This window comes from Vulpes lagopus, chromosome 1, assembly GCF_018345385.1.
Source record: "Vulpes lagopus strain Blue_001 chromosome 1, ASM1834538v1, whole genome shotgun sequence".
Taxonomy (NCBI): domain Eukaryota; kingdom Metazoa; phylum Chordata; class Mammalia; order Carnivora; family Canidae; genus Vulpes; species Vulpes lagopus.
In genome coordinates, this window is record NC_054824.1 from 75,118,859 (window position 1) to 75,134,305 (window position 15,447).

The following is a 15,447-nucleotide window of genomic DNA, read 5'->3' on the forward strand; positions in this document are numbered from 1 at the left end:
GGACATTAAAAAATTTTTTCTTTAGGGACTCCTGGGTGGCTCAGTGGTTGAGCGTCTCACTTCGGCCCAGGGCATGATCCTGGGGTCCTTGGATCGAGTTCCACATTGGACTCCCTGCATGGAGCCTGCTTCTTTCTCTGCCTGTGTCTCTGTGTCTCTCATGAATAAATAAATAAAAGCTTTAAAAAAATTTTTTTAAATGTTCTATCTTTAATAACTTTCTTTTTATTTTAGACAGGAGGTAGGGAGGACAGAGGGAGAGAGAGAGAGGGAATCCCAAGCAGACTCTGTGCCGACTGTGGAGCCTAATATCGGGCTCGATCCTAGAACCCTGAGATCATGACCTGAGCCGAAATCCAGAGTTGGATGCTTACCTGAGCTACCCAGTACCCCAAAAGATAGGATACTTAAATGTATCTTTTAATATTGAGATAAGATTCATATAGCATAAAATTCACCATTTAAACCATTTTAAAGTGTACAATTCAGTGGTTTTTTAGTGTATTCACTATATTATGCATCCATCACCACTAATTCCAGAAAGTTTTCATCACCACAAAAAGAAACCCCATATCTATTAGCAGTCACCCCCGGTCCCCTCAACCTACTCCCTGGCAACCACTAATCCACTTTTTGTCTCTAAGTATTTATTTGTCTATTTTGGACATTTCATATAAATGGAATCATTCATACAGTATGTGGCCTTTTGTATCTGGCTTTTTATATTTAACATTACCGTTTTCAAGGTCCATCTAGGTGGTAGCATGTATTAATACTTTATTCCTTTTCACAAGTGAATTATATTACACATAGATGTGCCATTTTGTTTATCCATTCATTAATTGATGCACATTTTGATTGTTTCCACTTTCTGGCTATCATGAATAATGCTGTTATGAACATTATTCATGTACAGGTTTTTAAAAATATATGTGTGTTTTCAGGGGCGCCTGGCTGGCTCAGTCAGTAGACCATGTAGCTTTTGATCTTAAGGTCATGAGTTCAGTAGAGCCTACTTTAAAAAATAATAAAAAAAAAAATCTATGTTTTCATCCACTTGGTTATATACCCAGGAGTGTAATTTCAGGATCATTATGGTATTCTGTGTTTAACATTTTGAAGTTTTCCAAAGTTATGCACCAGTTTACATTCACAGCAGCAGTGTATGAGGGTTCCAGTTTCTCCACATTCTTGCTGTCAATGTTATTGCCTGTCTTTTTGCTCATAGCCATCCTAGTGGGTGTGAAGTGGTATCATTGTGGTTTTGATTTACTTTTCCGTGATGACTAATGTTGATCATCCTTCCACATGCTTTTTGGCCATTAGTATATCTTCTTTGGAGAAATGTCAAGATCCTTTTGCTCCCTCCCATTTTGTTTTCCATGGCCTCACCTAGGATCTTTCATAGTTGCTCTTCCTAGACCTGTTAACTCAGCCTTCTCTAGGTTAATGTTTCTAGCTTGATCTAGGCTTAATACAGAACTCAGTAGTCCGAGGGATCTCTGGGTGACTCAGCAGTTTAGCACCACCTTTGGCCCAGGGTGTGATCCTGGAGACTCGGGATCAAGTCCCGTATTGGGCTCCCTGCATGGAGCCTGCTTCTCCCTCTGCTTGTGTCTCTGTCCCTCTCTCTCTCTCTCTGTCTCTCATGAATAAATAAATAAAATCTTGAAAAACAAAACAAAACTCAGTAGTTCCATTAGTCATTTGGTGTTGCTCTGGTATATTTCTCACAGCAGCTATTCCACATATTTCCTACTTTCCTCAAGCATCCAATCTCATTTCAAACTACCTGTTTTTCATAGGACATTTTTTTCCCATAGGACATTTATGTCCTTCTTTTTTTTTTTTTTTTTTTTAAAAAACACATGTTTTAGCTTCTAGCTATGGTTCTTTTTTTTTTTTTTTTTTTTTTTTTATTATTTATGATAGTCAAAGAGAGAGAGAGAGAGGCAGAGACACAGGCAGAGGGAGAAGCAGGCTCCATGCACCGGGAGCCCGATGTGGGATTCGATCCCGGGTCTCCAGGATCGCGCCCTGGGCCAAAGGCAGGCGCCAAACCGCTGCGCCACCCGGGGATCCCCTATGTCCTTCTTACTATACTGTTAAAATCAAGGACATCAGATATACATTTATGTATCTTTCCTCCTTTACATCTAACATTGTCCTTTTATCACCTTTCATTCTGCTTTTAGAAAACGGTGGTCTTTCTTATTTCTGAGGCTAATACTTTCCCCACTGCTTCAGCCTGGAGCATGATCCTGGAGACCCAGGATCGAGTCCCACGTTGGGCTTCCTGCTTGGAGCCTCCTTCTCCCTCTGCCTGTGTCACTGCCTCTGTCTCTCTCTCTCTGTCTCTCCTGTCTCTCATAAAATAAATCTTTTTTTTTTTTTTAAAGATTTTATTTATTTATTCATGATAGAGAGAGAGAGAGAGGCAGAGACACAGGCAGAGGGAGAAGCAGGCTCCATGCAGGGAGCCCGACATGGGACTCGATCCTGGGTCTCCAGGATCACGCCCTGGCCCAAAGGCAGGAGCTAAACCGCTGCGCCACCCAGGGATCCCTAAAATAAATCTTTTAAAAAAATAAATGGAATCATACAATAAGTGGTCTTTTGTGGCTAGCTTCTTTCACTTAGCATGTTTTCAAGATATCAGGATCCATGTTGTAGCATTTATCAGTATCACATTCCTTTTTATACCCAGGTGTCATTTGTTTTCCTGAAGTATAACTTACATAAAGTATAGTGCATAAACCTTAAGTGTACAGCTCAATAGATTTTTATGTATGTATATATCCATGTAATCACCAGTATTCCCAGAAGACTCTCACATCCCTGCTTGTCATTATCTACTTTCCCTAAACTCCCTCCTTTTCCTGTGGCTTCTAGTCATCATCAATTAGCTTTGCCTGTTTTTTAGCTTTATATAGATAGAATCATAAATTATATTTATTATTTTGTGAATACCATATGCTTTTAGAAACACAAACTACTGTTAAGCAACTATTTGAGTACTAACTTCTAGAGGATAAATTGTCTTCTCTAACTTAATCTGTAGAGAAATCTCTGTTAACTACAGAAAACTATATTTTTGGGTCCTTGGTCTATTCTTATCTCCTTTAAAAATGTTCTTAAAAAGGATAACACACACAATGTACCCATGTCTCCTAAAAATGAATGTTTTCTCTTACAACTTTAGCGTATCTTAAACTAAACTTATAAGTGTTTTTTAAAAAGAAATTTTTTTTTTAAGATTTATTTCTTTTTAGAGAGAGTGTGTGTGTATGGTGGGGAGGGACCGAGGAAGAGGGAGAAAGAGAATCTTAGGCAGACACCCTGCGAGTGGGGAGTCTGACATGGAGCTTGATCTCATAATCCTGAAATCATGACCTGAGCTGAAATCAAGAGTTGGATGCCCAACTGACTGAGCCAGGTCCCCCCAAAAGAAATCTGTTTAAATTGTAAAACCTAATCTTATTTTTTTTTAAGATTTTATTTATTCATGAGAGACAGAGAAAGAGAGAGAAGCAGAGACACAGGCAGAGGGAGAAGCAGGCTCCACGCAGGGAGCCCGATGCGGGACTTGATCTCGGGTCTCCAGGATCACGCCCTGGGCTGAAGGCAGTGCTAAACTGTTGAGCCACCCGGGCTGCCCTAAAACCTAATCTTAAAGGGGTATCTGGGTGGCTCAGTCAATTGAGAGGCTCAGTCTTGGTTTCTGCTTGGATCATGATCTCATGGCGAACCTGCAGTCAGGTTCTGCACTCAGTAGGGAGTCTGCTTGAGGATTCTCTCCCTCAGCCCCCTCCCCCGACTCACACTTGTTCTCTCTCAAATAAATAAATCTAAAACCCAATCTTTAAAAATCCATCCTTATCTAAAAATAAAACAGTGTTTTCCTAGTGCCTGGATTCAGCCCAATCATGATGTAATCTGTTTAGAATTAAAAATTTTAAGCAGACATCACTATAACCCAACAAAAATTAAAAGAATTATAAGAGAATATGAACAACTAAATGCCAAAGTTTTGACAATTTTTTTTATAAATTTATTTTTTATTGGTGAGTTTTGACAATTTAAATGATATAGACATTCCTAGAAAGAGGCAGATTACCAAAACTAACCCAAAATGAAATAGAAAATCTGAATGGACCTATCCCAGGTTAAAAAAAAAAAAAAATCAAATTAGTCTCTAAAAATCTTCTCACAAAGACAATACCAGTCCCAGATGCTTTTTTGGTGAATTCTTTCAAACATTTGAGGAAGAAATAGTTTCCTATTTTGAAGAGTTTCAGAAAAGAGAGAATACTTTCTATCCCACTTTATGAAACCAAACATCAAAGCCAGGCAAAAATAAAGCACAAGAAAAGGAAACTATTGTTCAAAATTTCTCACAAACTTAGATGCAAAAGTCCTTAACAATATATTAACAAATTAAATTCAGGAATATATAAAAAGATTTATATAGCATGACCAAGGGGGATTTCACTCTGGAATACAAAGCTGGTTTAACATCCTAAAATCAATTTAATCTAATATACCATAAGTAACAAAGAAAAGGCCTGTGACAAAATCCAAAACCTACTTATAAGACAAATTGCAACAAACTGCAAAAAGAAGGGCCAATTCCTCAGTTTTATGATAAATGGCATCCACAAAAGCCCAACAGTTAACAGAATATTTAGTGGTAGAAAATTGCATAGATCACCCCTAAGATTGGGAAAAAGGCAAAGATACTTGTCCTTGTTACTTCTTTTCAACATTGTGGTAGAGATTCCAACTAAGGCAATAAAGGATAATAAAAAGGAAATTAAAGACATCCAGATTGGTAAGGAGTAAATAAAACATCTTTAGTCACAGATAACATGATCTCCTATGTAGAAAATCCTAGGGAATCTATCAAAGTGCTAGAACTAATAATTGAGTTTAGTAAAGTCAAGGACATAAGGTCAATATACAAAAATCATCTGAAATTACACACACAGTTACAACATTTGCACATACAAATCAGTTTGCATTTCTATATACTAGCAAGGAACTGGGACGCCTGGGTGGCTCAGTGGTTTAGGACCTGCCTTTGGCCTAGGGCCTGATCCCAGAGTCCCAGGATTGAGTCCCACATCGGGCTCCCTGCGTGGAGCCTGCTTCTCCCTCTGCCTTTATCTCTGCCTCTCTCTCTGTCTCTTGTGAATAAATGAATAATAATAAAAAAAATACTAGCAAGGAACAATCCAAAAATAAAAGCAATTCCCTTCAAAATAGCATCAAATAAAATATTAAATTTAACAAAAACTCTTAAGTCTTTCCTCTACAGAGGAAAGAGCATTCTTGCGTTTTTTTTTTTTCGCAAAGGTTTTATTTATTTATTTGAGAGAGAAAGTGCCAGTGAGAGAAAAGAGCACAAACAGGGAGGGGAAGGACAGAGGGAGAGGGACAAGGAGACTCCCCACTGAGCAGAAAGCCCAACAGGGCTTCCCTGATCCCAGGAACTGGGATCAGGACCTGAGCCGAAGGCAGATGCTTAACCCACTGAATCATGCATTCTTATTTCATCTTTGCCTCTGAGTAATTGCATATAATTCATATGCAGTAATTCATATAATTCAAGTTTCTTTGAACCTTGTTTTCCCTCACCTTTAAATTGAGAATTATTGTACTTCTTGCCTCACAGGGCTGTTATGAGCATTAGAACATATCTGCAGTGTAAAGGATTATACAATGATAATCATAATTTAATAAAGCATACAAGTGCCGTTTGCCTTCCTTAGTTGACGTGGTGTGAAAATGTACTTAAAAACCTTGGCAATTTCATTACGTAGAACAGGGTCGGATATTCTGCTGTAGGGCAAATGAGCCATTATTCTGGACCCAGTCAGTTGGGATTATGCATAGTTTCCCAGCCACCTTGCTTAGTATTACCCCCAAATCATTAGCAAGGCACTTAGTTATCTTCCATATCATGGTTTGCCAATTTATTAATTTGGTAAAAGGCTGCAACTTTCACTTGTCATTTTGAAATTCTTTTTTTTTTTCTTTTGTATGTTACAGTTTTAGGAGGAATTTAATCACCAACATATTGAATAACTGTACTTTAAAGCTGCCATGTTTTTAGTATGTCAGTCTGTACCATTGAATTTAACTTTCTTTTCCTTCACTTTCCTCTTCTTAAGGGCTTACAGCAGCCAGCTCCTTTTTCTGACGAAATTGAAGTAGACTTTAGTAAGCCCTATGTCAGGGTAACTATGGAAGAAGCCAGCAGAGGAACTCCTTGTAAGTAAATGCCTAATTATTTTGTTGTTTTACTCTTGTTTGTAGCATTCAGTTGTACTTTATCAAATATAAATGTACTTTTTATATTCTTTTCTCAGTTTACCTGTAAAGGCTAGTTGGGGGGCAGTTTCCACCCATCTCCCAGCTATTCTATTTGGGAAGATAACTGTATTCCATAAAGTTTCATTTTTTTCTTATTATTATAAACTTGTTTCCTAGGATGTTGTTACAGCTAAGAGCTATAGTTGTACACACCTGCTTCCTGGGCTACTGTAAATAGCTATGAGGTATAGTGGAACAGAGATATAATAGGATATGAGGCCAAGCTGAATTAAAATCTTATCTTTTTTACAAAGGTCCAAATAATATGTCAGGATGTCATATTTTTAATAGCCTTCAGAATTGTCCTCCAGATCTCCCTTTCTATAGGTTACTACCCTAGCTATGATGCTGTTGATTTATAGAGGACAAAAATATCCTAAGTGGGGAGATGCTTATCACTTAACTTTACTGATACAATTTTTTAGGGTTTTTTTTTCAAAGACTCACTTTATTATTTTTAAACCCTGTATTCTCTATTTGCATGCTTAGTTTACATCATTAATTAGCAATTTTTGACTACATAAATTATTAAGATGTGTTCTAGATACTCTTCCTGTTTTGGACAAGTAGCTTTAGGGATCATCCTAAAGAGAAACTTCCTTGAGTGTTAGGAATACAAAGTCCTATAGGTAGCTGTCCTTACTTATCCCACAAATCTATGCATTTCCAGTGTGTAGAAGGTATTTGTGATTACTTCTTAATCACATACTTAATGTGTTAGTATGTTTGCTCTTGGTTGTAATTGAAGAGTAGGGAAATATGAGTAGACATGAATACTGGACAATTTCAGGCAGGGATCCCAATACTCCTTAGCTATATCTTGGCTATATGGAGCATAGTTTCTGAGTCCTCGAATTCCAGAGAATGCTTTCTTTTTACAGAAGTGTTTATCTGTAGCTTATATTGATCACAAACCTTCTGACTCACAATAAGGTTATTTTGGGCTTGGGCTTGGCTCCCCTTGAGTAATAAGTAGGCCAACGGGGCACGGTAAAATGACAACAAAACGGTGTAGTGGTGGCAGGTCAAATTTCACAATGCCATCAAACAGTTCAAGGATCACGTTCAGATGTGATAGTAGAGCCTGTTGAAGGCAAGATCTTTGCATATGCTCTCTAATAACACACATTCAGAATGTAGTACCTCACCCAGATCTGATTGCATTAGCCATATTACCTAGCTTTTTGCTAATCTATCCACAAAAATCACTGTGGTACATAAAATGTATGTGTGTGCATATGTACTATTCCCAAGTTTTATTTATTTTTTATTTTTTTTAATTAATTTTTTTTAAATTTTTATTTATTTATGATAGTCACAGAGAGAGAGAGAGAGAGGCAGAGACATAGGCAGAAGGAGAAGCAGGCTCCATGCACCGGGAGCCCGACGTGGGATTCGATCCCGGGTCTCCAGGATCATGCCCTGGGCCAAAGGCAGGCGCCAAACCGCTGCGCCACCCAGGGATCCCTATTCCCAAGTTTTAAAGCTTATAATTAACAAGCACTAACTAATCTAATGTTTAAAATTTTAGAATTAATAGAATTTTATAAATAAGTCATTTTTGAGATTATCCACTGTGTATCATCTCTTCAGTATATACATGAAGAAATTGAAGTTCATAAAAACTAAGAAGTGAAAGCTCCCCTATAGTAAAACAAATGATAGTGATAGAATTGAAACTAAAATCTTAAGTTTTTGCATCTTTGTGTTCTTTTTACCCTGGAGTGATGCTGTTCTTTTTATTTTTATTTATTTATTTTTTTTAATTTTTATTTATTTATGATAGTCATAGAGAGAGAGAGAGGCAGAGACACAGGCAGAGGGAGAAGCAGGCTCCATGCACCGGGAGCCCGACGTGGGATTTGATCCCGGGTCTCCAGGATCACGCCCTGGGCCAAAGGCAGGCGCTAAACTGCTGCACCACCCAGGGATCCCTGATGCTGCTCTTTTTAGACATTAATTGTAAATAATAAAGAACCATCAGCAAATTGATTGCATTTTAAGTGGAACAAAAAGTCACAAATTAGCCTGTAAAGTTTGCTGGTCTAATTTATCTCCAGTTTTTCTCCTATATCTTGTTCCGTCTGTCCAGTCTTATGTTAAATAACCAAGTGTCTGTTCATGCCAGTGTTGGACAAGGAGTAAACCAATAAAGAATCTACACATGCCATAGTTCATGAATTTTAAACCAATAACTAGTACAAGGGGCATCCCTCCCCCCCATGTTTTCACTAGGGAGGTTAAGGGAATACAAGAAAGGAGTTGGTATAATCTGGGAAAAAACTCACTACCCAGAGAAAAAAGAAATACAGCTTGAGAGATGAAAAGCTTATTTCTTTTGGAAGATGAAAGAAAAAAGTCAGCTATATGTTTTCTAGGAGAAAGGAAAAAAGGCAAAATCTGAATGGCAATGGAATCTGTTACGGACAAAATGTTTTGGTGATAGATATTTGAGAGAATATATCAAAAGATACAGTAAACTGAAACACCGGTCTGTTCTGCCTAAAAAAGAGCATATATTTATTTAGCCAGCAGTAGTGCAAGTCCCATAATTTATACAAATCAGGACCATTTTGAAAATGAAAGAGGGTTGCTCTTAACACTATGTGAGACAACATATAAATCAGGGTTTGAGTGGCCATCCTGGCCAGTTAGCCACTTGGTAAGAGAATAGATAACTTGTGCTTTGTCCCTACATTTTCTCATTTAACAGTGGCTCCTCCTGGCCATTTGGTTTCTATATTAGCCTGGATTTGCTAAAGACTTGGCGGGAGGCAAGTCATGAGGAATTGAGAATTTGGGTGGCTGGGGAAACACTGAAGAAGGCAAGAAGTATGTCTGGAGATGGTCTGATAAAGGGTTTGGTGGCGACTTGGCCTGATACGGAGAATCCACGCTGGCAAACAGCCAGTTGATCAACAGCATTCTGTACTATTTCCGCCATCCCGTAAATGTGTTTATGGAGCTAAACCCACCTCCCCATCTTGCTTTGCCCCTTTGACACTATTGTCAAAGAAACAATAACAAAATATTCTTAATTTTTGTATTCTATGCTTTATCTTTTAGGATAAAAAAAAGTAAGATCATAGTCATGCTGATTTGTTTCAGAAAGATAGAAGTATGTTAGTTACTTTGTGGTCATGATTTCTAGGATGTACAAGACAGATTATTTTCCTCAGATTTTGTTTTGTTTTATAAATAAGGAAACTGAGTCTTACAGTGGTTAAGATTACAGAGGAAGGAGGCTGGTTGTTAAGTTGGAACTGTAACCTTTCTGACTCTTAAATATTTTACATTATTTGTTTTTCATTATATTGGCAGATCTGTTTTATTTAAAAATTTTATTTCCTGTATTATAAAACCAACACATTCCCATGGCCTAACATTCATAAAGTACAAACAGGGTACAGAGTGAAATTATCACTATCTCACAGCCACCCAGTATCCCTCCCTCCCACCCTTATAGTAGGTGTATCATGGTACATTTAGTCCTTCCAATGAAATTTAGGTTGTTTCCAAATTTTATTATTATAAACTATGTTGCAATGAATAACACACATATTTACAAATACATCTGTGAGTTAAATTCCTAGAACTGGAATAGTTGGACCATTGTAGAAGATAAGAAAACATCTGATGACTTTAGGTACTTTGCAGGAAAAAAAGGGTAAAAGCATTTATTTGTCTTTTGAGATATTGTCTAATTACACTTTTTTTTTTTTTTTTTAAGATTGAGAGAGAGCTGGAGGGGGAGGGGCAAAGGGAGAGGGAGAAGCAGATTCCTCACTGAGCAGAGAGCCCAAGGAGGGGCTTGATCCCAGGACCTCAGGATCATGACCTGAGCCAAAGGCAGAGTCTTAACCAATGAGCCACCCATGTACCTCTCTAATTGCCCTTCTTAAAAATTGTACTAATTTATATTTCTATCACCAGTGTATGATTCCTCAGTTTAAAAGCTACTTGTTTACAGGTAAAGATATCTGGAAAGAGAAGTCCACATACTTTCTGAGAACCAGTTTTCTCCCCCTTGATTCATTGTCTTCAAGATAGGAGGGAGAAGATGTCCCTCCTTCAGTATGGTATATTTTAATGAGGCTCCCCTTCTTTCCCAGAATGATGTAGCTGCTCTGTTATTTTCTGCTGCTATAGTGGAATACTCTTATTTATTCACATACGGAAATATGTTACTAGGACTTGTTAGATTTATTATTTGAAACACGATGAACCATTATGTCAATTCCATTCTCAACGTATTTGTTTGGGTTTGGTATTAGTCTTGTACCCCTAGAGATCATTTCCTGACCTTTCTTTCATAGTCCACTACTACTAAAAATAAATTGGCCATCTATTTTCTATTCCTACTAAGGGAGAGGAGAAGAGGAAAAACTCTAATATAAAGTCCTATAATATTTATATTTGACTTTCAAATACTTAGTATATCACCCTCTACTGAGAAAGTATAACATCATGCTCGCTGTCAAGGAGAAATACTTGAAGGAATCCCATCTGTAACCACAGGTATTGAGGGTGAATCTGGGACTGAGAAGCAGTAAATTGGTAACCTACCCTTTTTCTCTATCTCACCCCTCTGGATCACTTCTTACTCCCTGGGCAATTGAGGGGAGGTTTATTTTCAAAGCAAAGTTCAGTTATTAGTAATTAAGGTAGCCTGAAAATGAGAGAGCAAGCAGTCAGAGAATAGCTTAACTATACTCTTTTCAAACATGACTGAAATTTAAACATAAGCTGAAGGTGAGGATTTTGAAGTTTAGGACACATATGTAACTGTTCCCATTCATTCACTTCTAAAATAACTTCAAGAAAAAGCAATCGTGAAATCCAGTTACAGAGCAGTTTGGTGAAATCAGGCTAACATAGAGTCAATGGATGTGATGTCAAAAGGTCTTTGTAGCCAAAAAAATCTGTGATGTTACTCCTCACAGCTCCAACCAATCCTTCCATTAGGGTGAATATCTAGAGAACACCTTGAGAGAGGGGTATGCAAGGATGGAACACAGTGCCATTTCCATTTGTCAAATAAGAGGTTTTGAATCTCAGTGTGGTTTTGTGATACATTCTTTCCTTTGGATTTAGGTGATCGGCCTGTGAGAGTTTATGCCGATGGAATATTTGACTTATTTCACTGTGGTCATGCCCGGGCTCTAATGCAAGCCAAGAACCTTTTCCCTAATACATACCTCATTGTAGGAGGTAAGAAAACATCTTATGACTTTAGGTGCTTTCCAGAAAAAAAATTATAGTAACATTTTTCTCCTATTGTAACATAAATACTGGTTTTTATTTTTTGTTTAGTTTTGTTTTTAATATTTTATTTATTTACTCATGAGAGACATAGAGAGAGGCAGAGACATAGGCAGAGAGAGAAGCAGGCTCCATGCGGGAAGCCCAATGTGGGACTCGATCCCGGAACCCCGGTATCACACCCTGAGTCAAAAGCAGATGCTCAACCGCTGAGTTACCCAAGCATCCCCTTATTTTGGTTTTTAAATAAGAGATATAGAATAGCCTCTCTAAAACATGAAGTATATGAAGCTCCAAGCTCTTTGACATGAGATGTCCAGTTTTTATCTGTGTTTTTAGCTGTTTCTATTGCCTACTTAAGAACAGCATTTATTCTAGATTTAGTTTATCATTTTTTTTCTTTTTTAAAAATTTTTGTTTATTTATTCCTGAGAGAGAGAGGCAGAGACATAGGCAGAGGGAGAAGCAGGCTCCCTATGGGGAGCCTGATGTGGGACTCAATCCCAGGACCCTGGGATTATGACCTGAGCAAAAGGCAGATACTCAACCACTGAGCCACCCAGGCACCCCTATATTTTTTTTTTTCTTTTAAGATTTTATTTATTTATCTGAGAGAGAGAGGGGTAGGGGTGAAAGAAGCAGAAAGGGAGAGAGAGGGACAAGCAGACTCTGTGCTGAGCCTGGAGTCTGACTCGGGGCTCAATTCCAGGACCCTGAGATCATGACCCAAGCTGAAACCAAGAGTTAGATGCTCAACTGACTGAGCCACCTAGACATCCTTCAGTTTATCATTTTGAATTAACTGAAGTACAGAAGTCGGTTAAGCAAATGTGATGTGGTCCAGTACAGTCTTAGGAAAATATAATAAAACATTTTTAAAAACTTAAGTGATGCAGAAATTCACAATAGGTTAATTTCAAAGGGACCTTAGTCCCTTGTTGTATCCTCTCCTCTCCAAAGTGTGAACATACTATTTAGTGAGTATTGTTCCTGTAAGTGTATCTTGGATTAGGAAAAGCATTGTTACCCCAGACTGAGCTATATCCAGAAAATCCTTCTGGTGAGGTGATTGGTTACAGTTCTAGGAAATGGGAGAGATTGGTGACTAAGGAATGATTAAGCAAAGGGGACTTGGACTTACAACTTTATGATGTGGTGAACTCAGTTTGCAGTGATGAGCTTACACACAACTTCAAAGGCTTCACGGTGATGAATGAAAATGAGCGCTATGATGCAGTGCAGCACTGTCGCTACGTGGATGAGGTGGTGAGGAACGCCCCCTGGACCCTGACGCCGGAGTTCCTGGCTGAACACCGGGTAAGACACTGAGCATGCGTTCCCATCCCTGTTCTGGAACCCCCCAGCTCTCACGACTTCTGGGACTTGGAGTACTTTTCTGCTAGCCTTATTTTATTTCTGCCTTCTATGTACATTTCATATAGAAGAGATGACAGTGATATGACGACTACTGATATTCATACTACTAATGACATTTATATCCCTAACATTTATATGGGATTTGGCGGTTTATAAGCACATTTCCATACACTATATTTCATTTGCTCCCCAAAACAGTCTTATTGGGTAGCTATTATTTCTACTTTACATATGAGAACAGAGCCAGAGAAACCAAATAACCTGATTCAGGATACATTCTAGCAAGGCTAAAAATTGAACTCTTCAGGTAAGTGATTTTTATACCCCCACACTGTGGATGTGTCCATCCTCCTAACATACCAGTCCTTTAGGATATGCAGAGCCTCAGTTATGCTCTCAAGGAAATAAGACATAAACACAGACTTTTCTTGTATTGACTGAAATCTAGTTTTAGGGCTTTGATTTTGGGCTAGAAGCTGTGTGGGATCAGAAACCAAGAGGTTTCGGGCAGCCCGGGTGGCTCAGCGGTTTAGCGCCACCTTCAGCCCAGGGCGTGATCCTGGAGACCAGGGATCAAGTCCCACATCGGGCTCCCTGCATGGAGCCTGTGTCTCCCTCTGCTTGTGTCTCTGCCTCTCTCCCTCTCTCTCTCTGTCTCTCAGAAATAAATAAATAAATAAATAAATAGCCTTAAAAAAAAGAAAAGAAAAGAAAAAGAAACTGGGAGGTTTCTCATTTTTACTCACTGAGCTACAATTGTAAAATAAAACCCCTCACCTCCTTTTAATTTTCATGTGTTAAAGAAACAGGTTTCCTATAAAAGGCAGGTATAAAAGGTGAGGATTTTGTTAGGTCAGGTCCAAGGCCCCGCTCCCAACGTTGAAGAACCAGCAAGCAAGCATATTGTCAGTTCTCAGGAGGAGTGTGTGGAATGTTAAAGGTGAGTTGTTCAATGAGGCAGAAAGAACAAAAGTAGCCAAAGTGCTTCAAAAGCAATATTTGGGGTAGACCTGAAGCTAGAGGATATTTGTTAAGACCATATCAATACTTGGCAGCCAGTGGTACCAAAAGTGATGAATAAGATTATTCTCAGCAACGCAGCCAGGCCGGCCCAGGCACAAGAGGTTAAAGGAAGTTTTAACTCCCCCTTTTCTCCTTGTTAGCAGTGTATCCTCAACCAGTATTCTTATTTGCCCACCATTGTTATTTTCACTTTGTTGCCTATCAATCCCTGACAGATTGTTCATAGGTAATCAGGATATTAGCCAAGAGTCTCTGACACAGTCCTGATTGGCATCCTTCAGAGTACAGTGGCTTCTGGGAATTGGATATAGTCGTGTTAGCAATTACATTAATGAAAGGAATATAGCCTACTCAGGAATGACTAAGTAAGGTTAGCATATCTCTCTGATAGATTCTTGATCCCAGTGCTATTGATCTCTTCTTACTGTTGCAAAAGTATTGACAGTAGTCAAATGATAGAGCCCAAGACCTGAAGGTCTTTTATGGCTTTGAGTTTTACATTCCTCCGGAGTATAGATGTTTCTATTCTATTTAAAGAGCTCCTGGTTGCTATTTTTATATTTTCACTCATCTCATGGACTGAGAGAGAAACCAGCTAAGGAAGAAGTGACCACCTCTTTTGCCTATTTTTAGAAACCCTTATTTGACCAATCCTTATAGACCCAGAAGGATGGGGTGATTTCCTTTCTTCTTTCCTCAGCTCTGGCTCAGGAACTAACTAACTAACACACCAGCAAATCTTTCAGTCATTTACTACAGCATGGTGACTGGTGTGCAGTGTGAGGGTAGCACGTCCAGTAGACCAGGAAAAGTAGCTAGGAAAATTAGCTAAAAAGAAACTAGTCAACTTCATATTTATGAGTGATAATTATATTAGGTGGCTTGTGAATGAATCACAGAATTTATGAAGCAAAGCAAAGAGAGATTTAAAAAAAAAAAAAAAAGGTCCATTTGAGGCCTGGCATCTCCTTGTCCTTTGTCTGGGTCTGGGAGAGTTTTTTCTGGGGGGAATATTTACTTATTCTTTCTGATGGCAGTGATCTTGGGTTTTAAATGATGTTTCCTTATTTCAGATTGATTTTGTAGCCCATGATGACATCCCTTATTCTTCTGCTGGGAGTGATGATGTTTATAAGCATATCAAGGAAGCAGGTGAGTAAGCTGATGTACATCCTCACTTTACGGAGTCTCAGGGGCAGCGACAGAGATTCAACAACATCGCTATGTTATAGAGGAAAATGTATACCTTAGAAATTCAACATCTACTTTCAGTTGCATATCGGATAAGAGGTTTAGGTGAGCATAGTACTGACATCCATCAATTCTCAGTCTAAACACCTAATTTTGATATCTCTTTTAATTTTTTTTAAAGATTTTATTTATTTATTCATGAGAGGCACACACACACAC

At 38.4% G+C, this 15,447-nt stretch overlaps 1 protein-coding gene across 10 annotated transcripts in view; it reads left to right on the forward strand.

Moving 5' to 3' along the window:
* The window catches only part of PCYT1A (phosphate cytidylyltransferase 1A, choline), a 49,268-nt gene that overhangs the window by 26,082 nt on the left and 7,739 nt on the right, over nt 1–15,447 (forward strand). For all 10 annotated transcript variants that reach the window (XM_041755427.1, XM_041755392.1, XM_041755374.1 and 7 more), the window contains 4 exons: nt 6,174–6,273; nt 11,470–11,586; nt 12,803–12,954; nt 15,111–15,189. In XM_041755427.1, the coding sequence (XP_041611361.1) occupies nt 6,174–6,273; nt 11,470–11,586; nt 12,803–12,954; nt 15,111–15,189 (448 nt within the window). The remainder of the gene's footprint in view (nt 1–6,173; nt 6,274–11,469; nt 11,587–12,802; nt 12,955–15,110; nt 15,190–15,447) is intronic.